At 37.5% G+C, this 27,803-nt stretch overlaps 1 protein-coding gene across 1 annotated transcript in view; it reads left to right on the top strand.

Annotated features, from left to right (window-relative positions):
- The first annotated feature begins 323 nt into the window (after positions 1-323).
- The window catches only part of LOC150080656 (ribosome assembly protein METTL17, mitochondrial-like), a 97,145-nt gene continuing 69,665 nt past the window's right edge, over positions 324-27,803 (top strand). Inside the window, exons 1-2 of the mRNA XM_090381596.1 lie at positions 324-424; positions 18,353-18,421. Of these exons, the coding sequence (XP_090237722.1) occupies positions 353-424; positions 18,353-18,421 (141 nt within the window). The 5' untranslated portion in view covers positions 324-352. The remainder of the gene's footprint in view (positions 425-18,352; positions 18,422-27,803) is intronic.

Below are 27,803 nucleotides of genomic sequence, written 5' to 3'. Positions count from 1 at the left end.
TTACATAAATTATATAACACTACAATTTCTAATGTACACAAGCAAGTACTGTGAATACTTTGTATTTGGGGGAGGTAGAAAGTCCAAAGTATGAAAAACTTTAGTTGAGCTGAGCTTGCATAAAATGCATGTAGGACATAAAACTTGTTGTCAATGAGTTGCTAATCTTGTTTACGAATAGCAATTAGACAATCTCATTACAGAAATTTATCAATGTGTGGGAGCACTTTAAAAACTTATGGCAGAAACTTACATTGATCTGGTAATGCATTGCTCAGCCACCATTAATTTCCCTTCCATTTATTTTTCATTGCAGTTAAGATATGACTTGGTGGTTTGTGCCTATACTCTTATGGAGCTTCCATCAGCAGAGAAGAGAATAGAAATTATTGACAACTTATGGAGAAAAACACAAAATATTTTGGTAAGATATTAAATTTAAAAAATTTAATAATAGTAATAAATTCTCTGTTTATACTTTGGGACAACCATATAATGCAGAAGAATAGGTTTCAAGATGACTGAAGACTTCCATGCTCAGATCTTAAGATGACTGCAAAACAAATATTAAGAGAATCAGCCAGAATATATATTTCTTTTCATTATTTTTCTGAAGGTTATTTGAAACATGGAAATGCTGCTGCTATAGTCCTTTATTATTATGGAACACAATAGCATCTCAGATTTTTTCAAAATTTTCACGGTCAAATGCTACTTCAATACTTCATGACAAATAACTTTTTTTTCCCATTTTGATTATATGAGCACATATACCATATCAATAACTTCACACTGGCACAAACTGCAAGTTTCTATTTTAATTAGAGATATGCAGATTTTGAATTTCATGCAGTTCCAAATACAGTTGAAGCTACTTATTGTGATCACTTTGGGACTCAGCTAAAATGATAGCAGTAACTGAAGAAACAAAAATGGAAACCACGATAAGGCAAAAAAAGTGATAATATAAAATGAAGTGCTGATTACAGTAAACAGCATTTTTATATATATTGGCATACATCTGATTGGGACCATAAAACAAATAAAACATTAAACGAATGATAACATTATCTGTGAACACAATAAGTGACATGTGCTGTATTCACATCCCCCCCTCCCCCAAATCTTACAGGTCCTATAACTCTAGACCTGTTTGACACTCAAGGTGCTATAATTTTCACACATACACTTGATGCCTAACCATTTTTAATATTATTAAGGCTATATAATGTAAGAAAGTAAACTTTTCCCATGTCAGCCAAAAATAAATAAATAAAATAATAAAGATAAATTCATGAGATCCAGTCTTCTGTTATTCCCTGAGATTTTGTTTGTCTTCTGAGGGACACAAACCCACCCAAGGAAGAAGAAACCTTTCATTCTATTTGGTGCCTTATACACCTTGATCTAGTAGCTAAAGTTTTCAGTCCACACTTTCTAAACCATTTTTTGTATTTGCATCACTTTGCATTTGTTACCAATCTGGTCACTCTTCTTTGAATTCTCACCAGAAGTTCTATGTCCTTTTAGTGCAGTCTCAAGATCTGAATGCAATATTCGAAATGCAGTTTAGTCATTGCCTTGTAAAGAGGGATAATGATGTCCTTTTCCTTACTAACAAAGGACCTATTAATCATAGACAGGACATCAGGTGTCTTCCTAGCCACCTGTTTAATCTTACCAAGTTTCATGTATTGTTGGGTGGGGAGAGTCTTTTGGAATTGGCATGTAATTACCCATTATTCCTCCTGGGACTATGGAAACTCTACCTTGTCAATTTTATTTTTATTTAATCTAATTATTTCTGTTTAATCTAACTTCACAAATTGTATAAATTCTGAGTAATTCCTCACCATGTCAACCAAATTTTAGTCTGCCTTTGGTTCCTGCTTTCTTTCAGTAAGTCAGTGTTTCCTATTTCATTTAAAATCTTGTATTTTAAATAAACTGCAGCAAGTGTCCTCAGTCAGGATTGTTCAGTCAAGCGAAGGAAAGGTGCAATACTTTATTGATGGCGATGTCTATCAGTACAAAGCAGAGGAAAAGAAGGATGTCATTTATTTTCAATGTGGTTCAGTCTGTCATCATGGCTGCTTGGCGCATGCAAAAGTTATTGTAACCTCGAAATCAATAAGGCTGAATAATGTAAGAAAGTAAACTTTTCCCGTGTCAGCCAAAAATAAATAAATAAAATAATAAAAAATAATTTTAAGTATGGTAGGTAGCAATTTTTATATATTAATAATAATAATATATACTATAATTTAATAATTATTAATATCATAATTAATATTATTATAAATAAATAAAAATTAAATTAATAATTTAATAATAAGTAATAATTATTATAATATAATAATATATAAATATATATTATAATATATTTGTAAAATATAGAGATTAACTCATCTTTTTATAGGAAGTTCTTCGGTCTGACGCTCACGTCAAATTAATCCAATTAATTTATGACACGATGTTATGGTTTTAAAATTGTTAATATATAGGGGTTTCTTAAAAATAATCCTGTATTCAATTTCCATAATCTACTCACTTCCAAAAGGAAGAGCAAAGTGAAACCGAAGTACATCAACCCACTAAAAACTAAACCATCCAGCAGTAACGGACTGGAAATTGAAGACAATTGTCAAATTTACTAAAATATTATAGATTAAACTTCTTAATAAGGGACAAAGTTATTTCAGGGTGGTCCATGCTCACAAAAAGTAAAGTCTATAATAAATTATAATATATATATATATATATATATATCTGATAATTCAAAATAAAACATAAGCCAGTAGTATGGCAAAAAATGTTGAACGAAAAATTAACATAAAAATAACGTAAAATAAGATAAACCAAACAGGGAGAGGGAAGTAAAGGTAATAAGACATAAACAGTAGGCGATAGTCCCCTATATAATTTAGCACTTTAAATCCAAATAATAAAGCCAATATAAAATTTAAAATAATGCCAATTATAATATGATTTAGCAGCACCCCCTAGAAGGTACCAGTTCCGAAAAACGTGAAATATCACCAAAAGGGGGTTAAAAGAACTACTGAAAGAAAAACAAAATATCAGAATGATAGACTCACCATCATGCCCCATATGGACCACCGCCATGTAAATCGTGCATTGGTGGATCAATCAGAGGAGGAATGGGTGGTTTGATTCTTCGATCTTTTCGCCTTTGCGATGATTTGTATAGCGATTGAAATGCAGCGATTCCATGACCATTATTGGCCTCGTGGTCCTCTGTCGATATGGGGCATGATGGTCAGTCTATCATTTTGATATTTTATTTTTCTTTCAGTAGTTCTTTTAACCCCTTTTTGGTGATATTTCACGTTTTTCAGAACTGGTACCTTCGTGGGGGGGGGGGTACCGCTAAATCATATTATAATTGGCATTATTTTAAATTTTATATTGGTTTTATTATTTGGATTTTAAAGTGTTAAATTATATAGGGGACTATTGGCTACTGTTTATGTCTTATTACCTTTACTTCCCCCTCCCTGTTTGGTTTATCTTATTTTACGTTATTTTTATGTTAATTTTTCGCTCTACATTTTTTGCCATACTACTGGCTTATGTTTTATTTTGTTTCATTTTGAATTATCAGATATATCTGGGCTTCATGTGAAGGATGTGTTTTTTGCTGCCTCTAATGATAGCTTAATATTTATTTATTTTCTTATTTTATGTTAAACTTTTAAGCCATTATTTTTATATATATATATATATAGATACACACACACAGGAGTTCTCGTCTTTACGAGTTAATTCATTCCTAGTGCACGCTCGTAAAGCGGGAATTTATTTCCCATAGACATAATGTTAAAAAAAATTGTTATCAACAATGATTGATTTATCCAAAGAAAAGAAAACATAACCTGTAAAATCAAGCAAATTATAATAATAGAGAAATTATTTATGACTTCCAAATGTTAAAGAATGTTTATTCTTCATCATCATCATTGACTAAATGCACACTTGTTGATCACTCATTATTGGCTGGGCACTCATTGGTTTGTTGCACAAGGAGTCATCCTCTTCAGAAATGCTTCAAGAGGTGTTTATTTCCAAAGTAATCTTCTCTTTTCTTTATAAATTTCAATAGCATGCATAAGCATTTTTTAACAGAATGCACAATTCCAGCTATCGGTATTTTCACAAATGCAATAACATCAACTTTACTACCTGTTTATTATTGCTTTCAGGAACAGAAAGGCCCAATAAACCGGAAAGTGCAAATTGTTTTTATTGTTTTATGGTCGTGACTTCCAGAAATGTGCTTTAGAAAAATATCACAAAGCCATTCAAAATTGGTTCTTGTAACATATGATAAAGATGAAAGTGTAGTGTGTTTAATTATTTGAATTGATAACTAATACAATTTACACCATTAAAACGACCTTTTAGGGTATATAGCGAAAATTTGAACTTCCGAGGTTGTGGAATGAATTACCAAAAAACTGTTATTGGGTTCACGTTAACAATATTTTTGCGGTACGATGTTAATGGATTAATATCGTAAAGCGCAGTACACTGTATTGTATAAGTATGCACGTGGTTTGTAATGTGGTATTATTATTATTAGCCGTATGGTCCAAGGAAGCCCGAGGCTTATTTATGAATTAACATTCATTTTTTGCAATTAATGTTCATATTTTCGATTTTGTTGATACTTGATACTTTGAAGGAAAAAAAAAACTTGTAAACCCGAGAATTCGTAAAGCGAAATAAACGTGTGCATGATATTAAGACAGTAACATGCAGAGGCAGGAAAGCTAATGGTGAATAAGATTAGAGCCGACCGGGCTAGCTGGGTGGGTAAAGGGCCTGCCTGGCAACCTAAAGGTCGCGGGTTCGAATCCCGCCTCGGGCTTGGATCAAAGTACTGCAAACAAACCTTGGGAGGTGCATTATGGCCACAGAAGCTGATGCGCCAACAACTATCAAAAAATAATAATAAATAAGATTAGATCATATTTTTCTCACTTTATTGTGAAAGTATTGAACAAAACTTGGATCCTAGTGATATTGAGGCTACTTCTGTTATGCCCACTTTAATCACACCAACTTGAGTAATCACAGGTTCCAGTTGGTTAACAAAAAAGATTCACAAAGCAGTACCTCATTTCAATCAAAACAATTCCAGATTTATTTCAATAGTGCAGTCATCAAGTAATAGAAGAAGTACCTTATGCTGTGGTTAAAGTCGCTTGGTATATACAATCATGAGCCAAAACTTGATTACCCGTCTCCACAAGTGAACGAGATTAGCTCTGTGCAGGCGAAGTTTTTACGTCTCCAGCTAATAGAGAAGTTTTTCTTAAATTTTTACCATTTTATTGACTAAATTGGCATATTAATTTATTTTCTAGAAGTAGCTTTATATTCCTAGTTACGATACTTAGTTTATTTTGGGCATAGATAAAGATTTTGTACATTATTACTTACTATCGGTAAAACTTGTACCGTTTGAAACTTGCCACCATTGTGTAGTATTGATACGGAATAGCAGTACGTATATCTCGAACTTGATAGCATAAGGCATAACATAAAACCAGATAGCGTAATGCTTACCATCGTAGTAGGAATCAATTAAATTTATAAATCCTTTTAATTTTTTATTTTAATTAAATTGTATTTAAATGGAAATCATGCTCCAGACTAGAGCAGCAAAGCAACGTGTGTAAAGTAGTGAAAGTACTGTGGTTCACGGGAGAACCGAAGGGGACAATTCTCCAACGTATCAGTCTAAAAAAATGTGCAAATTGTGACATGCTTGTGGATTTCTCTCGAACAGAACGTGATCTAGCTATGGAGGATGTCTTTGTGTATTGCTGATGGGCTTCTATGAGAGCTTGAAGAGTCGGTTGGATACCCTCGAAGGAATCAGCGGCAACCTTCAGAGCATAATTTGCTGGTCCTACAGGAGCTAGTTGTTGTTGGTGACTCAATTGTCAGGAAATGTGAACTGTATTGTGCAAAAAGGATAGGTGAAATAGGACTAGGGTATGTCTGCCAGGGGCAAAAGTTGATGATGCAGAGCAGATATCTTTTAAGGGCACAAAAGGTGATATAGTTGTACACGTTTGCATTAATGACATTAAGTGTAGGAGGTCTGCGGATTTACTTAGCAACTATAGGTCAATGTTTAAAAAAATAGAGAGTTGGCAGGAGAAAAAACTTGATACTGATATTATATATATATAGATATGTATATAGTGTTATTACTGCATTGGGATATAAGTTTAGTGTTATACTTTTAATTGTATTGAAATTGAATCGAAACCATGCCCACGACCAGAGCAGCAAAGCAAAAAGCTCAAGTTAGTGGGAGTGCTGTGGCTCAGGGGAGAACTGAGAGGGTGGTTGTACTCAGGAATAAGAAATGATATTGCCAAGGGGAATGTCTTTATGTGTGCTCGATGTAAGGAGCATGAGGAAATCAGGCACCAACTCAGCATTGTTATGGGCTTTTATGAGAGCTTGAAGAACAGGGTAGGGGCCCTTGAAGAATTTAAATTGAGGGGCCATCAGTCTCAGCTGATCCCCAAGGCACAAAGTTCTGGTCCCACAGGAAATAGTTGTTGTCGGATGCTCTATTGTCAGGAAAACAGGGGATATATTCTGAAAATGATAGATGGAACAGGAGCAGGGTATGTCTACCAGGGGCAAAAATTGATCACGTTGTAGAGCAGATATCATATTTTAAGGGCACAAAAGTTGATATTGATGTACATGAGGTAACTACCATCTAGGAGTAACTACTCTTAATATCGTTGGCACCAATGATATTAAGAGTAGGCAAACGGCAGAATTATTTAACAAGTGCAGGTCAATGTTGAAAAAAACCCTTGAGTTAGGGTTGAATTTGAAAGTGTCTGCAATTCTGCCCAGTCACAATAGGAGGGAGTATATGATGAGAGCCTTGTCAATCAATTCGGCCTGGAGAGATTGTGCAAGGCTCATGGGGTAGAATTTTTCTCAGCCTGGTCTGTGCTTGTTAACAGGAGAGACTGCTTCTACAGGGATGGGATACACTTAAATAGAAAGGGCGCAAGATTATTTTCTGATGCATTCAAGCCCAGTGTTAGATGGGTCAGAAAACTGCTACGTTGGGGGAGATTCACAGACTAAAAAGAATAACAGTAGCCGCTGGCAGAGGTGAAAGTGATTCTTGCACTGCTTCTATTGGAATGAGCAGCAACCAGTAAAGCCAGTTGCTTGGGATTTCAGGAAATGCTGGGAGTCATGAAACAAGTAAATTCATGGGCTGTTTTAACGTAACTAAGAGTAAGAACATGTGCATGTATACTTGCATGTACACCAGTGCAAGGAGTATAGTAAATAAATTTGATGGATTTGAAGCTGGTTATGACATCCAAGGCAGATATTGTTGAGATATCAGCGATGTGGTGTCACACAGATATAAGGAATGCAGAATTGGAATTTCGGTAGTACAATGTATACAGAAAGGATAGACAGGAAGGGAGGAGGGATAATGCTATTAGTTAAGAGTCACCAAATCTAATGAAGTGCAGCCAGTTTACATGAGTGAACAATGCAATGTTGAGTCAGTTTGGTGTGACATAAGCACTGGGAAAGCAAAAATGAGGGTAGGACTTTGTTTTAGGCCTAATGACTCTGTTGATGTTTGTTGTTTGTTTGGTTTTTAGGAGCATCAGCAACTAAGGCCATATTGCTCCGGGATATGCGGTGGTCATTCCCTGACCTTTCCGCATCCTCCGTATTTGGTGGTGACGGGCTCAAACCCCGGTCTAATCAAGAAGCGGACTCTGTTGAGTACAATGAACAATTATACAGAGAAATAGAGTGGGCCTGTAAATCAGAGTGTCTTATAATGAGGGATTTTAACTCCCCAGATATAGACTGGAACTTGTGGGTTGGTCATCCGCAGTCTAGCAAGTCTATTGTGGATTTATTGGATGATTGTTTTCTACAGCAGCATGCTAGAGAGGCAACAAGAGGGAGTAACACTCTTGATCTGATTATCAGCAGTGATTATTCATGCATTAAGAATTTACAGCTAAAGGAACCAATAGGTGACAGTGATCACAATGCACTGATGTGGGATTTACTTAAAGATGTAACTACCATCAGGAGTAAAGGTTAGGGTTTCTGCTTTCGTAAAGGAGACTACAATGGTCTCAGAGATTTTTTAGGTTCTATACAGTGGGACCAACTGATGATGTTATGAACAGCAAATTCTAAATGGGAAGCATTCAAGGAAGTAATTTTGGAAGCAACTAGGCTTTTTGTTCCAACTAAGAAATATTGCTCTAGGTTTAGGCCCAAATCAATGTCAGATCAAATAATGGCACTAGTGGCAGAGAGAGATGCACATAAATTGTCAGGCAACACAGAAGCCTATGGTAGATACAAGCAATTTTGTATTCAAATCACAAAGGAGGTTAGGTAAGCAAAGGCAGATTATGAAAAATCTTTGGCTAAGGATGCAAAGAAAAACAGCAAATACTTCTTTACTTATATAAAATCTAAAAGGAAGCGGATGAACCAGATTGGTTCACTTGATATCAATGGTTTGACTGTAGATGTACATGATATTGCAATGGGGATGTCTTTGTGTGTGCGTGATGCAAGGAGTGTAACAAAATCAGGCAACAACTCAGCGTTGTTATGGCCCTATATATGAGAGCTTGAAGGACAGGGTGGATGCCCTCAAAGGATCCAAATTGAGGGGCCCATCAAGCTTTCAGCTGCCCACAGAGCTTGCACTTGGTCATCACACAACACAGCGGCAACCCCCAAGGCAGAATGCGCTGGTCCCACAGGAACTAGTAGTTGTTGGTGACTCTATTGTCAGGGAAACAGGGAACATGCTTTGTAAAAAGGATAGGTAGAACAGGACCAGGGTATGTCTGCCAGGGGCAAAGGTTGATGACGTTGTAGAGCGGATATCATCTTTTAAGGGCACAAAAGGTGATATAGTTGGCACTAATGATATTAAGAGTAGGAGACCGGCGGAATTACTTAACAAGTACAGGTCAATGTTGAAAAAAAGCCATGAATTAGGGTTGAATTTGAAAATGTCTGCAATTTTGCCCAGAGTACGATAGGAAGGAGTATATGACGAGAGCCATGTTGATCAATTCAGCCCTGGAAAGATTGTGCAAGGCTCAAGGGGTAGAATTGTTTTCAGCATGGTCTGTACTTGTTAACAGAGAGACTGCTTCTACAGGGATGGGATACACTTAAATAGAAAGGGTGCAAGAATATTTGCTGTGCTATCAAGGCAGTGTTAGGTGTGTCAGAAAACTGCTAGCTTGGGGGGGGGTACAAGGACTAATAGATTAGCAGTAGCCACTGGCAGAGGTGAAAGTGATTCTTGCACTGCTTCTATGGGAATGAGCAGAAGCCTGGAAAAAGGGATGCAAGATATTTCAGAGGCTGCTGGGAGCCATTGCGGTAAAAGTGAACACATGGGTTTTGTTAGGGAAGCTAAGAATAGGAACAGGTGCATGTATACTTGCGTGTACGCCAATGCTAGGAGTTTGGTCAATAAATTTGTTGAATTTGAGGTATTGCTTAAAGCATCAAAGGCGGATATTGTTGGGCTATCAGAGACGTGGTGTCACACAGATATAAGGAATGCAGAACTGGAATTTGGGAAATACAACATCTAGAGAAAGGATAGGAAGGGAGGAGGGGTTATGCTATTAGTTAAGAAACACATAAAATCCAAGGAAGTGAAGCCAGTCGACATCACTGGACAGTGCAATGTCAAGTCAGTTTGGTGTGACATAAGCATTGGGAGGTTAAAATTGATTGAGAGTAGGAGTGTGCTATAGGCCTAATGACTCTCATGAGTATAATAAGAAACTGTACAGGGAAATAGAGTGTGCCAGTAAATCAGAGAGTCTTATAATGGGGGATTTTAATTTCCCAGATATTGACTGGAATTTGTGGGTTTGGACACACACACACACTACCAAGGCTTTTGTGGATTTAATGGATGATTGTTTTCTACAGCAGCATGTTTGGGAGGCAAATAGAGGGAGTAATACTCTTGATTTGATTATCAGTAGTGATTCTTCATGCATTAAGAATCTGCAGATAAAGGAACCATTAGGTGGCAGTGATCACAGTGTGCTGAAGTGGGATTTAAAGAGGTAACTACCATCTAGGAGTAACTACCATTTACTTGGAGTAAAGGGAAGAGTTATTGCTTTCATAAAGGCGACTACGATGGTCTGAGACAGTATTTAAATTCTATACAGTGGGACCAACTGATTATGTTGCCAACAGCAAATTCAAAATGGGAAGCATTCAAAGAATCTTGGAAGCTACTAGGCTTTACATACCAACTAAGAAATATTGTTCAAGGTTTAGGCCTAAATGGATGTCAGATGAACTAATGAGACACATGGCAGAGAAGAAAAATGCATGGGATACGTATAAATTAACACGTGACACAGAAGCCTATGATAGATATATGCTGGTCTGCAACCAAGTCACAAAGTAAGTTAGGCAGGCAAAGGCAGATTATGAGAAATCTTTGGCAAAGTATGCAATAGAAAACAGCAAAGAGTTCTTTACTTATGTAAACTCTAGAAGGAAGGGGATGAATCAGATTGGTCCACTTGATATCGATGGTTCAACTCTTGATGAATATTTTGCATCGACATTCACACATGAGGAGTTATTCAGCGAGGGGAATGCCAGAGGTGTATTCAACTCTAGCTGTAAACTAGATAATCTTGTAATAACTGAGAGTAAAGTGGAGGATAAATTGTTGAAGATAAACACAAGAAAGGCACCTTCGGTGGATGGGATCTATCCAGTTATATTAAAGGAGGCAGCAAAGGAAGTAAGCAAACTATTAGCCATAATTATGAGAGCTTCCTTGGACTCAGGGGATGTACCTATAGACTGGAGATGTGCAAATGTGACCCCAATTCACAAAGGAGGATCAAAGGCTGACACAAGTAATTATAGACCTGTTAGTTTAACTTCTGTTCCAGGAAAAGTAATGGAGGCACTGGTTAAAGAAGCACTGCAGGATCATCTAGACAAGACTTCAGTTATAGCTCGGACACAGCCTGGTTTTGTTAAGGGGAAGTCTTGCCTGACCAGTTTGATTGGATACTATGATGCAGTCACAAAAGAGCTAGATGCAGGGAATAACTTTGATATTATATACTTGGATCTTAGAAAGGCTTTTGATACTGTTGCACGTGGAAGACTGCTGCACAGATTGGAGCAGTGTGGCATTGGAGGCAAATTGCTGCTATGGATAAAGGGGTGGTTGAGGGGGAGAAGTCAGAGAGTGGTAATCAATGGACACTGCTCATCGTGGACTAATGTTATTAGCGGAGTCCCTCAGGGTTCAGTGTTGGGCCCATTATTGTTTTCTGTATTTATAAATAATATTGATGATGGTATATATCAAGCTTAATGTCCAAGTTTGCAGATGATACAAAGGTTGGCAGGGTTGTTAAGGACACTACTGACGCTATGCTGCTGTAGCAGGATCTGGAAAGGTTGAGCAGATGGGCTGAGAGGTGGCAAATTAAGTTTAACATTGACAAATGTAAAGTACTACACATGGGAAACAGCAACCCCAGAGCAACGTATCAACTCTGTGGTACTACACTGTCAGTGGTAGAGAATAAAATGGACCTGGTGCTAATTGTGCAGGCAGTGAAGTTCTCTGAGCAGTGCAGACGGGCTGCAAGATTAGCTCATGGTGTCTTGTCAATGATATACAGGAATTTTTCTAGCAGGGATAAGGAGGTGATTATTCCTTTGTATAAGGCAATGGTTAGGCCACACCTTGAGTACTGTATACAGGTCTAGAGGCTTCATTTCAAGAAGGATGTAGAGCTGCTGGAACGAGTACCGAGAAGGGCAACAAGATTAGTGAATGGAATAAAGGGTTGCTCTTATGAACAAATGCTTAAGTTTAGCAAATTACAGTGGCTGGAGACTAGGCAACGGCGAGGTGATCTGATAGAGGTGTATAAAGTCTTGAATTGTTTGAGCATGCTCAATGCTGATGGGATTCTTCCACTATTGCTCAGAATAAACACCTGAGAGGGCATAAATTCAAATTGAAGAAAGACAGATGTAGTATAGATGTGCGGAAATTTGCCCTTATCATCCGGGTGGTTGGTGGAACAGACTTCCATCCCTTGTTGTGGAAGTTGATAGCCCAAATAAATTTAAGGCTCAGCTGGACAGGTATTTCGAATGAATGGAAGGATGAAGTGGAAGGGTTTTTTTTTTTTTTATGTTTTTTTTGGTTGATGCTGCATAAGCTTGCATTCTTGCATCATATGTCTCTACTAATGCTAATTCTCAGATAGCAGCCGAACTAAATGAGTATTTAGCATCTACATTCACACATGAGGAGTTATTCAGGATGCAGGGGCCAGATGTTCGTCAAACTCTAACAGGAGTTAAATGATTTTGTAATAACTGAGAGCAGAGTGGAGGAGAAATTGTTGAAGTTAAACTTAAGAAAGGAACCTTGTGTAAATGGGATTTACCTAGTTATATTAAAGGAGGTGGCAAAGAAAGTAAGCAAATCCTTAGGCATAATTATAAGAGTATCCTTGCACTCAGGGGGAAGTACCCACAAAATGGAGATGTGCAAATCTATCTCCAATTCATGAAGGTAAATTTGAGATAGATTTGCACATCACCTTATGTGTATCAAAGGGTGATATGAGTAATTACAGATCTGTTAGTTTGACTTCTGTTCCGGGGAAAATAATGGAGTCACTGGTTAAAGATGCATTGCAAGATCATCTATAGACAAGACAGTTCATTGATTGATTGATTTAGATTTTATTGGCGCATTAGCAGCTTTGACTATAATGCGCCAAGACCAGGTCATATATATAAAAAAATTTAAATATTCATTGATCTAACTAGTTAGGTCACCATGTCAAAATATATAATAACAAATGTATAAAAGGTATAAAAGATAAATCAATAGAAAAGCACAATGAAATGTAAATTTTATATACCAGTAAAAATGTTTATTGATTTTAAAAAGCTAAAAACAGCAGAGACATGGTCATTGTCAGATAAAATCAGACTGAGTGTATAAGGCTCAGTCGGATGACTAAAAACGGTAAAATGTAAATCACGTTCGTGTCTAAAACGTGGACACATGGTTAAAATGTGATGAATTGTTAAAATGGTGCCACAGTTCTAGACAAGATGGCAGTAATTATTCAGACAGCATGGGTTTGTCTAGGGGAAGTCTAATTTGATTGGATGACCAATTTGATTGGATACCAGGATGTAATCACAAAGGAACTGGAGGCTGTTGTTTGTTATTTAGTTTTTAGGAGCATTAGCAACTAAGGCCATATTGGTCTGGGAATATGCTGTGGTCATTCCCTGACCTTTCTGCATCCTCCGTATTTGGTGGTGACAGGCTCAAACCCTGGTCTAATCAAGAAGCGTGTGCTATGCACTGCTCAACTGGAGGCAAAGAATAATTCTGATGTCATATACTTGGATTTCAGGAAAGTTTTTGATACTTTTACACATGGAAGACTACTGTACAAATTAGAGCAGTATGGCATTAAGGACAAGTTGCTACAAGGAATAAAAGGATGGTTGAGCATAGACAGAGAATGGTAATCAATATATACTGCTCTACATGGACTAATGTTATTAGTGGTGTATTTCAGGTTTCGGTGTTGGGTCCATTGACGAATACATAAAACAACAATGGACCCAACACCGAAACTTGAGATACACCACTAATAACATTAGTGGTGAGATACACCACTAATGTTATTAGTGGTGTATCTCAAGTTTCGGTGTTGGGTCCATTGTTGTTTTATGTATTCGTCAATGATATTGATGAAGGTATATCAGGCTTAATGTCCAAGTTTGCAGATGATACAAAGGTTGGCAGGGTTGTTAATAACAGTAATGACAGTATGCTGCTTCAACAGGATCTAGAAAAGTTGGGTAGATGGGCTGAGAAGTGGCAACTGAAGTTTTACATTGACAAATGCAAAGTACTGCATATGGGTAGTAACCCCAGAGAAATGTACCAACTGGGTGGTGTTACACTCAGGGTAGTGGAGAATGAAAGAGACCTGGGATTAATTGTGTAGTCAGATATGAAGTTTTCTGAGCATTGCAGACAGGCTGCCAGAGTAAATCATGGGGTCTTGTCAATGATATACAGGACTTTTACAAGCATGGATAAGGAGGTGATTATCCCCTTGTATAAGGCAATGGTCACACCTTGAGTACTGTGTACAGGTCTGGAAGCCTCATATTAGGAAGGATGTAGAGTTGCTAGAATGAGTACAGAGAAGGACAACAAGACTGGTCAAGGGAACAATGTGCACTTATGAAGAAAGGCAAATTGTAAAGCAAATTGAAGTTCTACAAATTGCAGCCTCTGGAGACTAGGCACCTGTGAGGCGATCTGATTGAGGTGTATAAAGCCTTGAATGGATTGACCAGGCCCAATGCTGATGGAATTCTTCCTCTTGCTGAGATTGCAAACCTGAGGGCCATAGATTCAAACTGAGGAAAGACAGTTATAGGATAGATGTGTGGAAGTTTGCCTTTAGCCGGCAGGTAGATTATTGCTGGAAGATTCCATCTGTTGTTGTGGAAGTTGATAGCGTAAATAAATTCAAGGCAGAACTAGACAAACATTTGGAATGAATGGATCAGTGAAATTCTGAAGGTTTTTTTTTTTTTTTTTTGCCTAATGCTGTATGAGCTTGCTTTCTTGCCTCATGTGCCTCTATTAATGCTAATAACATCTGGGAGTGACATCACTCACTGGTGCAGCATATATAATAGTGGTGTGGGTAGTGCTTGTCATTTTATCAGTACAAAGTCCATGCAGTAGGGAGTGATTTTCAATCCTAGGCAAGCAGGGGCCATCAGCTCAGCAACTGCAGGCATTGTTAGTTGTTGAAGATCCACTGTAGCGAAGGTGTGGCAGGAATAGTCTGAAGATGGATACACACAACCACCCATCATGCCGGGGCAAGAAGATAACCACTGGTTGAGAGGTGATTGCAGTTTTCATGTGCTGCCCGGGACAACAGATGGCTCACCATCCATCAGTTAATGCCAGGCTACAACCGGGGTGCACAGAGAGAAATGAGCATACCATACAGCCTACACTCTTGCGAATAGGCCTATGGAGTAGGCAACCTGCTCATGTGCCCACATTGACCAACTATCATTGACACCTCCATTTGCTGTGGGCATGGGAGCATCATGCCCATTCATTAGACGACCAAGTCACCCAGTCTGATAAATTAAGGTTCCAGCTCCATCATAGTGATGGATGGGTGTGTATTTGACAGCGAACAGTTGAACAGCTGCAGCCAGACTACATGATTGGACAAAAACAGACTAGTGGCCATGGTATCATGGTTTGGGGGATGTTTTCATAATCACTGGTGGGCCCCAAATCTCCATGGAACACACCCTCACCACCAGATCTCAGTCTGGCATTGTTCCAGACTAAGGTTTGCCCTACATGGTGACTGTATATCCAGATGGCGGATATTCCTCAGATTGGGTTCGTGTAAGAAGTGGGGTTCCCCAAGGATCAGTATTAGGACTGCTGTTGTTTTTGATTTTCATAAATGACATCAATGAAAGGATAGAGAGCGTGATGTCTGAATTTGCAGATGACATAAAGATTAGTAGAGTAGTTAATGATCGCTGCCAAGCAGAGCTTCTTCAGAATGACCTAGATAGACTTCAGGGATGGTCAAAAAAATGGCAGCTATGCTTTAATCCAGCAAAGTGTAAGATATTGCACCTGGGGAACAATAACCCCAAAATAACTTTTCAAGTGTATAATAACTTATACACTTGGCGGAGTTGAACTAAAGTCGGTAGTGGAGGAAAGGGACTTGGGTGTTACGATACGGCCAGACTTTAAGTTCTCTCAGCATTGTAGACAGGTTGCAAGGAAGGCCCATGGTGTCCTATCGATGATGTATCGAACAATTTCTAGTAGAGATAAAGACATCATAATCCCATTGTATAAGGCTATTGTTAGACTAAACTTGGAATACTGTGTTCAGGTATGGAGACCGCACCTAAATAAAGACATTGTGCTTCTTGAAAAGGTCCAGAGACGGGTAACTCGCCTGGTGAGATCGGCAAAAGGGCATCCACATGAGGAAAGACTTCAAATATGTGGGTTGCAGAGCTTAGAAACTAGACACCTTATGCAGTATAAGCCATAGGCTTCCCTTGCACCATGTGACCATTACTAATACTAATACTGATCAGTGTTTGCTAATGTGGATTCCATCAGTGTTGATCCACACATGATATTTTTTGGCATGAAACACTTCTAGACTGGTTCCCATCCTATGGTTTGCCAAATGTTTTGTGCAATTGGGTATCCAGTTTTCTCTCTGACCACTCACTATGGGTGATGGTAGATGGCTCTTTGTCTTCTAACTTCTCCACTAATGTGATGTACCCCCCCCCAATTATTCAGTTCTTTCTTGCACTGTTTTCCTACCATGTATTAATGACCTTTAATGTAAATTCTATCAATAATTCTACCAATGTTAGCACTATATTCCAATTTGAGAAAACTTGCTCTGCACAAACAGCCTCAATTTCTTGAATATCCACCACTAATTTCATATACTAATCTCCAGATAATTCTCCAACTGGATAAAGAAAACTTAGTTAACTTCAATTCTTCTAAACTTTAGTCCTGTCTTACTTCTCGCAAAAAGGTTAGTCTACTGCTTCAGTTCTTATCTTCGATGATACTCAAATTTCTAGACAAGATAACATATCCCTGACTTTGAATATTTCTTGGCATAAGCACCACAGGTAAAATTCAAATCTGCTCTACCAGTGAATATTGTACTTATATCTGTGGTGATAATCACAAAACCTCTCTCAAGCTTCTTGTTTCCACCCAAAATGAGGATGGTCAGGTTAATTAATGGCCCATTTCAATTTCTGCTGCATGTCTGATATAAGTACTTATGTGGGCACTGTTCTTCTGAATTGCCTTTTGTAATACCACTGCTCTCTCCCAAACTAGGCTGTTCATCTGCTGCAATCTGCAGTTGGACAACTGCAGTCCATTCACTGTGTAACTAAAAAAAAAAATTCACAGAACCAACTTGTTTATTCCTTCTGCTTCTGTTTTCTGAAACAACCTTCCTTCACACTTATTTCCAAAAAATTACAATCTATAGATATTTGAGTACTAAGCATGCAGTACTAAGATTCTAATGCCTTTTGTGTTTGGGGATTTCATTAAAAAAAAATTCTTTCATTGACTGATGATATTTTTCTCTCTTATTATTTAAGATGACAGTGTGTTTTTTTTTTTTTTTTTTGTTCAACTACCCTTTTTTTTTCTCTCTGCAATGGAAAACTTTACAGAAAGTGTGTACTTTCCTCATGCTAACAACGATGAGTTATACAAATTAAAGTGTATACAAATTTTATATATAGTATCGGTGTAAATACACCATAGTTAACCCATAAACTTGAGCTACGTATGTAGCGTAGAGGGCATCGTTTTAATTGTATCTCATATTGTGGTTGCCTTCACAATTTGAAGTAATGCAATAGCAGCTATCTCGTTGCGAAGGCAACCACAATATGAAATACAATTAAAACGATACCCTCTACGCTACATACGTAGCTCAAATTTATGGGTTAACTATGGTGTATTTACACCGATACTATATAGTTAATTACCAAAAACCCATAAGGATTATACCTAGTGCATTTCGTTTTCAAAATACATTACTACTACACCCTTTTGGCATCTCTCATATTGTGGATATAACTTCGCAACTGTGATGGCATGTGGTATTACCTGGGTACCTACCCGCCCACTGATGATGAAGCCCAATAGCTTCGAAATGATCGTCTGGGTGGTGGTAGTCTTCTCTACTAGAGAAGCGTTATTTATTTAAAGTAATGCAATAGCAGCTATCTCGTGAAGGCAACCACAGTATGAGATACAATTAAAACGATGCCCTCTACGCTACATATGTAGCTCAAGTTTATGGGTTAACTATGGTGTACTATATAGTTAATTACCAAAACCCATAAGGATTTTGCCTAGTGCATTTCATTTTCAAAATACAAATTTTATAGCATTAATGTCAGCCGTTGCTTTATCTTTTAACCTGTGTGAAGCAGAGTGTTTTTCTTCTAGTTTGCAATATAAGTTGATTTGATTTTTATAAAATGAAGATTCAGAGGTTGGGCAGATGCCACGTAGAAAAGGAGTCAGTGCAATGTTAGGTTTGTGGCTACAGTAAATTTTATTATTATAAAATGTTTTATCTTTCAGGTTATTATCGAAAATGGTACTGGGGCTGGATATTCTGCGATTATAGAAGCTAGGGATTACATACTGCAGGTATAAATATATAAACTAAAGTTAATTTTACAAAATTTTTGCATTCATTCACCAAGTTTTTTTATGTACCCTAGAGTAATTACTGTAGATGTTTAGTTTTTTGTTTATCTTGCCTCAATTAGAGATGCAGCATAAAAAAAAAAAAAAAAATATATATATATATATATATATATATATATATATATATTATTTTATCAAAATACAACTATAGAGGTCACTATTTCCTTTTCTTCACAGCTCTCTATTAAGTTCGTTTGGCTGCTATAAATTGCTATATGCCTGAAGTAAAAAGTCTCTAATGTGGTACTGATTTAGATACATTCATCTACTCAACTGAATGTGAATTTCGCTATATTTTCCTGCTTTCTTCCTTCTGCTGCATATTACTTAAATTCCGGGTATCGTTGTTATTCTCTATTTTCTCATTATCATTTTGGTTTCTGTTTTGGCTCATTTTTAGGCCTGTTTTGACTTACACGATTTTCACGTTCCTTTTCCCTTCTCAACAAGCATTTGGTATTAGTCTCCGTTTTATACTTACACTTAAAATGCCAGGGCCCTTACTAAAAGGTTGGGCTTTACAACCCCAGCTAGCCCAGTACATTTAATATCTTTTTTCTATACTTTTTATCTTTCTACTGCTACCTTTTTCCCTGTTCGTAAAGCTATTAGTGCAATATGAACATTCCAGCTAGCATCATTCTGTCGCTATTTCCGTCTTTATTTAATTGCTCGGCACCTCCGTAGCCAGGTGGGAAGGAGCAGCAGTGCATACCACACGCTTCTTGATTAGACCGGGGTTCGAGCCCGTCACCACCAAATACGGAGGATGCGGAAAGGTCAGGGAATGACCACCGCATATTCCGGAGCAATATGGCCTTAGTTGCTAATGCTCCTAAAAACCAAACAACAACAACATTTAATTGCTCCTTTATCTCTTCCCTTCCCCATCCTCATTTTAATACCTTGCCCTATACCATGTGCTTATTCTAAATCATAATTTTAATTCATCAAATTCCTGCATTTTATTTTTTTCCAAATTTTCTTAAAACCTACATAATATCCAAAAACCTTTTTTCCTACTCTGAAAACACTTATTTATATATTTTATCTTAGCTTTATCCTTATTCTTATCTTAATTTTTATATCATTGACACTGTGTTGGGACTACCTTGTCCATACAGTAAGAGAATGTGCTGCTTTATCCCTTGTAATTTTATTCTTTTTACTTTATTTAGCCTCTCTTCCACTGTTATGGACAAGTATAGAAATGCAGTTTCTATACTTGTCCATAACAGAAGCATGTGAAATTATGCCTGTATGAAGATGTAGATGAAGCAGTTTTTAAGTGGATAAAGTTGATTTGAGGACAGAACTTGCCGATGTCAGAGCCATTAATTTGTCAGAGCCGATGTCAGAGCCATTACGCACCTTTTCTGGTGCGTAAAACATTTCAAGCCAGTTCTGGTTGGCTGGACAAATTTAAAAAGTGCTGTGGCTTACTCAAAAAAGTTAATTCTGATGAAAGTGGAGATACAATCGAAGAAGACAGTACCCATTCAAAAGCATTAGCATTGGTAAAGGCACATGATGCAAAAAAGCAAGATTATGTAGCATCAGCCAAAAAAAAAAAACCTTCCCATTTCACTGATCCATTCATTCCAAATGTTTGTCTAGTTCTGCCTTGAATTTATTTAAGCTATCAACTTCCACAACAACAGATGGAAGTTTGTTCCAGCAATCGACTACTCACTGGCTAAAGGCAAACTTCTGCACATCTATTCTACAACTGTCTTTCCTCAGTTGGAATCTATGCCCCCTCAGGTTTGTAATCTGAGCAAGAGGAAGATTCCCATCAGCATTCAGCATGCTCAAACCATTCAAAGCTTCATACACCTCATTCAGATCGTCTCGCAGATGCCTAGTCTCCAGACACTGTAATTTGCAAAAAGAAACAGTTTGAAAAAAAATTTTGAACAGTGGATTTTAAATTTTGATAGAAAGATGACAAAAGAAAACAGTAAAATCGCATTTATTGTCGACAAGTGCTATGATTACCTTCACTTGGTAATTTTGAAAGTTACAAGTGTGAAGCTTGTTTTCTTTCCTCCAAATACCTCTTCTGAACTGCAACCAATAGACCAAGGCATTATCAAGAATTTGAAAATGCACTACCGAAGGCACCATATTGAAAAAAATTATACTGAGGATACCAACCAACCAACCTATAGATTCTGTTATAGATTTGTGGTTGTGCATATCAGAATTGCCGAAAGTGTGGAGTCAAGATGTGATGGAAACAAAGATTAAGAATTGTTTCACAAAAGCAGGTTTTGTTGAAACGGCAATTAACAGTGATGAGAGGGATGAACTACTAAAAGACATTAAGCAAGCTTGGGAAGAGTTCCAAGCAAGGTCTGATCAGTAGAGAAATTGTTCTTGACGAATTTTTAGAAGTTGATAATGATGTCATAGTAGCTGAATATCCAAGTGACTCCAACATTTTGGAGCGTATTTAAAGAATTAGTGACATTATCGACAATGAATTGGATGAAAATGAGGGAAACAAAGGAAATGAGGGCAATAGCAATATTAAACCTTCCAAACAACAAATGTTGGCAGTATTTGAAACGTTGTGTCAAGACCTTCAGTGTGAAGAAAATGTGCCATAAAATAATTTGAGTGTTTAAACAAATGTGAATATTTTTATGAATGGTGTATAGTAGAATCCAGTGTACAACAAAAATTAACCAAATGTTTTATGACATAATTCTTAAAAGTGTAATACTACATTGTGCGCATCATGTAAGTAGTCATTTCTTGATATGTATATATTAATAAATTAATTGTTTTAAAATGTTAGAAAATTTATTTATTCCCACTTATTTCTGATTTATTTCCCATCTTTTACTGTATTTCTGAATTTACAGTATTTTTCATCACTGAAAAGGTCATATTTATTTATGTCGAAATGTTTACGAATTTTTTCAAGGGAACCATCGATTTTGTTATATAGAGGTCCGGCTGTGTGTATTATTGAACATAACGACTTTTAAATTATACAATAAAACATTTAATTTTATTTAGAACTGTTTTATTACAAAAATTTAAAACAATAGTACACATATAAAAATAACAAGTCATAGACAAGAAAAATGTACACTTACAGTTGCTAGCACTACACCTTAGTATCATATAAAAATTCCTTAATTGATTTCTGTTTCATAGAAGCTCCTCGCTTTTTAGCTGCTATATTTTGTAGGCATCTAAGTAACAAAACATCAGTGGGTGTGATATCCGCCTGCTGTACAATATAATGTAAAGCTGACTCAATAGCATTTAGACCTTCCGTGTATGTATCAGTTTTTTTTTTTTTTTTTGTAGTTTCTGTGCACTCTTCGTCACCAGCCATTTCCAGCTTTTCATCAGAATTCATCCTCTGTAGTAACAGTGTCCAAAACAGGAAGGTTATTGGCTAGTTTTAAAAGGGTTTTCTCACCTCTTTCATCTTCATTTGTAATTTTGTTCTCGTTGGCTTCATTTTGGGAGCATAAAATATTTTTCCAGGATTTAATAAGAGTAGATGTTTTAACATACAGACCTGTTAGTTTAACTTCTGTTCTTGAGAAAATAATGGAGGTTACTGGTTAAAGAAGCAGTGCAGGATCATGTAGACAAGACTGAAGTTGTAGTTCAGACAGAGGAAGGGGGAGTCTTGTCTGACCAATATGATTGGATACTACGATGTGGTCACAAATGAACTAGGTGGAAAAAATAATTTTGATAAATATACTTGGATTTCAGGAACACTTTTGATACTGTTGCCCATGGAAGACTGCTGTACAAATTGGAGCAGTATGGCATTAAGGGCATGTTGTTGTTAAGGATAAAGGAATGGTTGAGTGGGAGAAGATAGAGAGTGGTAATCAATGGACACTGCTCTTTGTGGACTAATGTTATTATTATTGGAGTCCTCCAGGGTTCAGTGTTTTGCTCATTATTGTTTTCTATATTTGTCAATGATGTTGATGAAGGTATATCAGGCTTAATGTCCAAGTTTGCATACAATACAAAGTTTGACAGGGTTATTAATGACAGTACGCTACTGCAACAGGATCTAGAAAAGTTGAGCAGATGGGCTGAGAGGTGGCAACTGAAGTTTAACATTGACAAATGCAATATACTGCTTATGGGTAACAGTAATCCCAGAGTAACATACCAACTGTGCAGTAGTACACTCAGGATAGTAGAGAATGTAATAGACTTGTGCAGACAGATATGAAGTTTTCTGGACAGTGCAGACAGGCTGCCAGAGCAGCTCATGGAGCTTGTCAATAATGTGCAGGAATTTTGTTAGTGGGAATAAGGAAGTGATTATCCCTTTGTACAAGGGAATGGTCAGGCCACACCTTGAGTACTATGTACAGGTCTGGAGGCCTTGGTTTAGGAAGCTGCTGGAACAAGTACAGAGAATGGCAATGGGAACAAACCGTTGTTCTTACCAACGAAAGGCTTAAGTTCTGCAAATTGCAGCATTTGGAGAATAAGCACCTGCAAGGTGATCTGATCGAGGTATATAAGGCTTTGAATGGTATGAGCATGCTCAATGCTAATGGGATACTTCCTCTTGCTCATATTACAAACCTGAGGGGGCATAAATTCAAATTGAGGAAAGACAGTTACAGGATAGACATGCGGAAATTTGCCTTTGGCCACCGGGTGTTTAATTTTTGGAACAAACTTCCATCTATCATTGTGGAAGTTGATAGCTCAAATAAATTCAAGGAAAATCTAAAACTAGAAAAAGAACAATCTTTTGGAGAGAGAGAGAGAGAGAGAGAGAGAGAGAGAGAGAGAGAGAGAGAGAGAGAGAGAGAGAGAGAGAGAGAGTGTGTGTTTAACGAGGGTTGGTTTTTTTTTTTTTTTTTTTGAAGATGATCCTCACTCTGGCCACTCTTCAACTTCAAAAACCAGTGATTTGGTGGCTTGTGTTCAGGAATGATCAGCAGTTAACTATCCACAGAATTGCTAGTGAAATTGGTATTTCTTATGGATGTCAATCAATTTGAATACAACGGTTGAGAATGCACTCTGTTTTTTGCCAAGTTTGTGCCTTGCATCCTTACGTGATCACAGAGAGCAAGTTTTTGTACATCAGGATCTTAATCAACATGCTGATGCTGCTGAGTCTGTTTCTTCCATCATTACTGGTGGTGAATCATGGATGCATGGCAACAACCTGGAAACAAAGGCTCAGTTCTCTCAATAGAAGATTAGGAATTGGATCAATAGATTCAATGCTTAAAAAGCAAGACCGTGTCAATCAAATATGAAGATAATGTTTATGATATTTTTTTGGGAAGGAAATTACTAGTTGTTATTTCAGAAAAATAATAGCTAGTAATTTCCTTCACATAGAGCCCCCCCCCCTCTTCTTGTCATCTGACCCTTTTCCTCCCAGTGTGACCAGGATAGAGATTCTACCAACTGTTACTATGCACGAGGATGATAAGACCTGAGTTTGAATCCTGTCAATGATATGAACAATTTTTATTAATTTTTTTTCACACTGTAGCTGATTTAATAAGCTCAAGCAATGGTAGCATGGTGTTTACTCCCAGAATATAGTGTTTTTTGTCTAACAAATCAACTAAAGAATGCATGCAATTTATAGACATAATACATACAGCACAGTATGGCTGTATGTATTATAGCCTAAATGTATCATTCCTAATTAATGATACATTTAGAAATTTTTTTTGGAAAGGTTTCATAAATAAATACTAATGCTAATAAATACTTTGTAAAGGAAGTAAAACCATTCAGAAGAAAAAAGTAAATACAAATGAAAACATTAATATACTGTTATTTTGTGATAATGTATCTGTGTATTTTTCCACTGAAATTTTTATGAAAAGATGGTGCAATGTCAAGTGCCTTTTCTTACCTTCCCCACTATTGCAGCCTTTATACAATCTGTGGATCAGAGATTTGTAGGTTGTATAAGGCTGCAAATGTTTGTATTGAAGAAAATAATTGAACATTGTTTAGTGTTTTATATTATCTAGACAGTGAACAGGACACAAGAAGAAAATAAAGGCCGTGGCTAATATTAAAAATAATGATATAAAAAGTACTATTAACTGACTACAAGTTAGAGTGAAGTAAAGTAAAATAGTAAGCACGTGGAAAAATGTTTTAAGTAGTAGTAGTGGCATGTGATGCAAGAAAGCAAATGTATGAGCTTATGCAGCATCAGCCCAAAAAAAAAAAAAAAAAAAAAATCACACCATTCCCTCCAAATGCCTGTCCAGTTCCTCCTTAAATTTATTCAACCTATCAACTTCCACAACAACAGATGGAAGTTTGTTCCAGCAATTAACCACCCGCTGGCTAAAGGCAAATTTCCGCACATCCAATCTACATCTGTCTTTTCTTAATTTGAATTTATGTCCCCTTAGGTTCGTAATCTGAACAAGTGGAAGGATCCCATCAGAGTTCAGCGTGCTGAACCCATTCAAGGCCTTATACACCTCAATCAGATCACCGCGCAGGTGCCTAGTCTCCAGCCACAGCAATTTGCAGAACTTAAGCCTCTCTTGATAAGAGGATCCCTTCATTCCCCTCACTAATCTTGTTGCCCTTCTCTATACACGCTCGAGTAAATCTACATCCTTCCTAAAATGAGGCCTCCAGACCTGTACGCAGTACTCAAGGCGTGGCCTGACCATTGCCTTATACAGAGGGATAATCACCTCCTTTTCCCTGCTAGCAAAATTCCTATATATCATTGACAAAACCCCATGACCTGCCCTGGCAGCCTGTCTGCATTGCTCAGAAAACTTCATATCTGCGTGCACAATTACTCCCAGGTTTTTGTCATTTTCTACCACCTTAAGTGTAGTACCACACAATTGGTACGTTTCTCTGGGGTTACTTCTACCCATATGCAGTACTTTGCATTTGTCAAGGTTAAACTTCAGTTGCCACTTCTTAGCCCATCTGCCCAAATTATCTAGATCCTGTTGCAGTAGCACACTGCCATTAACAACTCTGCCAACCTTTGTATCATCTGCAAACTTCGACACTACCATTAGGGGTAAAGGGAAGGGTTATTGCTTCCGTAAAGGCGACTACGATGGACTGAGACAGTATTTAAATTCTATACAGTGGGACCAACTGATGATGTTACCAACAGCAAATTCAAAATGGGAAGCATTCAAAGAACTTATCTTGGAAGCTACTAGGCTTTACATACCAACTAAGAAATATTGTTCAAGGTTTAGGCCAAAATGGATGTCAGATAAACGAATGAGGCATATGGCAGAGAAGAAAAATGCATGGGATACTTACAAATTAACACATGACACAGAAGCCTATGATAGATATAAGTTGATATGCAAGTTACAAAGGAGGTTAGGCAGGCGAAGGCAGATTACGAGAAATCCTTGGCAAGGGATGCAAAGAAAAACAGCAAAGAGTTCTTTACTTATGTAAACTCTAGAAGGAAGGGGATGAATCAGATTGGTCCATTGATATTGATGGGTCAACTGTTGATGATCCTGCTCAGGTAGCTAACAAACTAACTAAATGAATATTTTGCATCGACATTCACACATAAGGAGTTATTCAGTGAGGGGAATGCCAGAGGTGTATTCAACTCTAGCAGTAAGCTACAGAATCTTGAAATAACTGGGAGTAAAGTGGAGGAGAAACTGTTGAAGATAAACACAAGAAAGGCACCCGGGGTGGATGGGATCTATCCAGTTATATTAAAGGAGGCAGCAAAGGAAGTAAGCAAACGCTTAGCCATAATTATGAGAGCTTCCTTGGACTCAGGGGAGGTACCCATAGACTGGAAATGTGCAAATGTGACCCCAATTCACAAAGGAGGATCAAAGGCTGACACAAGTAATTATAGACCTCTGAGCTTAACTTCTGTTCCAGGAAAATTAATGGAGGCACTGGTTAAAGAAGCACTGCAGGATCATTTATACAAGACTTCAGTTATAGCTCGGACACAGCATGGTTTTGTTAAGGGGAAGTCTTGCCTGACCAATTTGATTGGATACTATGATGTAGTCACAAAAGAACTGGATGCAGGGAATAGCTTTGATATTATATACTTGGATCTTAGAAAGGCTTTTGATACTGTTGCACATGGAAGACTGCTGCACAGATTGGAGCAGTATGGCATTGGAGGCAAATTGCTACTATGGATAAAGGGGTGGTTGAAGGGGAGAAGTCAGAGAGTGGTAATCAATGGACACTGCTCATCGTGGACTAATGTTATTAGCGGAGTCCCTCAGGGTTCAGTGTTGGGCCCATTATTGTTTTCTGTATTTATAAATGATATTGATGATGGTATATCAAGCTTAATGTCCAAGTTTGCAGACGATACAAAGGTTGGCAGGGTTGTCAAGGACACTACTGACGCTATGCTGCTGCTGCAACAGGATCTGGAAAGGTTGAGCAGATGGGCTGAGAGGTGGCAAATTAAGTTTAACATTGACAAATGTAAAGTACTACACATGGGAAACAGCAACCCCAGAGCAACGTATCAACTCTGTGGTACTACACTGACAGTGGTAGAGAATGAAAGGGACTTGTTGGTGGTTGTGCAGGCAGATATGAAGTTCTCTGAGCAGTGCAGATGGGCTGCAAAAGTAGCTCATGGAGTATTGTCAATGATATACAGCAATTTTTCCAGCAGGGATAAGGAGGTGATTATTCCCTTGTATAAGGCAATGGTCAGGCCACACCTAGAGTACTGTATACAGGTCTGGAGGCCTCATTTCAAGAAGGATGTAGAGCTGCTGGAACGAGTACAGAGAAAGGCAACAAGATTAGTGAATGGAACAAAGGGGTGCTCTTACGAAGAAAGGCTTAAGTTTTGCAAATTACAGTGTCTGGAGACTAGGCACCAGCGAGGTGATCTGATAGAGGTGTATAAAGCCTTGAATGGTTTAAGCATGCTCAATGCTGATGGGATTCTTCCTCTAGCTGAGAAAAATCACCTGAGAGGGCATAAATTCAAATTGAGGAAAGACAGATGTAGGATAGATGTGCGGAAATTTGCCTTTAGCCAGCGGGTGGTTGGTTGGTGGAACAGACTTCCATCCCTTGTAGTGGAGGTTGATAGCCTAAATAAGTTTAAGGCTCAGCTGGACAGGTATTTTGAACGAACAGAGGGGTGGGTGAAGTGGAAGTGGGGTTTTTTTTTTTTTTTTTTTGGCTGATGCTGCATAAGCATGCTTTCTTGCATCAAATGCCTCTTCTAATGCTAAAGCCTGATATTCCTTCATCAATATCATTGATAAATAGACAAAACAACAGTGGACCCAACACCGAACCCTGTGGGACTCCACTAATAACATTAGTC

The sequence above is a fragment of the Mastigoproctus giganteus genome, chromosome 9 (genome assembly GCF_048544385.1).
Source record: "Mastigoproctus giganteus isolate SK-2022 chromosome 9, ASM4854438v1, whole genome shotgun sequence".
In the NCBI taxonomy this organism is placed as follows: Eukaryota; Metazoa; Arthropoda; class Arachnida; order Uropygi; family Thelyphonidae; genus Mastigoproctus; species Mastigoproctus giganteus.
The sequence above is the reverse complement of the archived record's forward strand: the minus strand, read 5'-3'. Positions and strand labels throughout refer to the sequence as shown.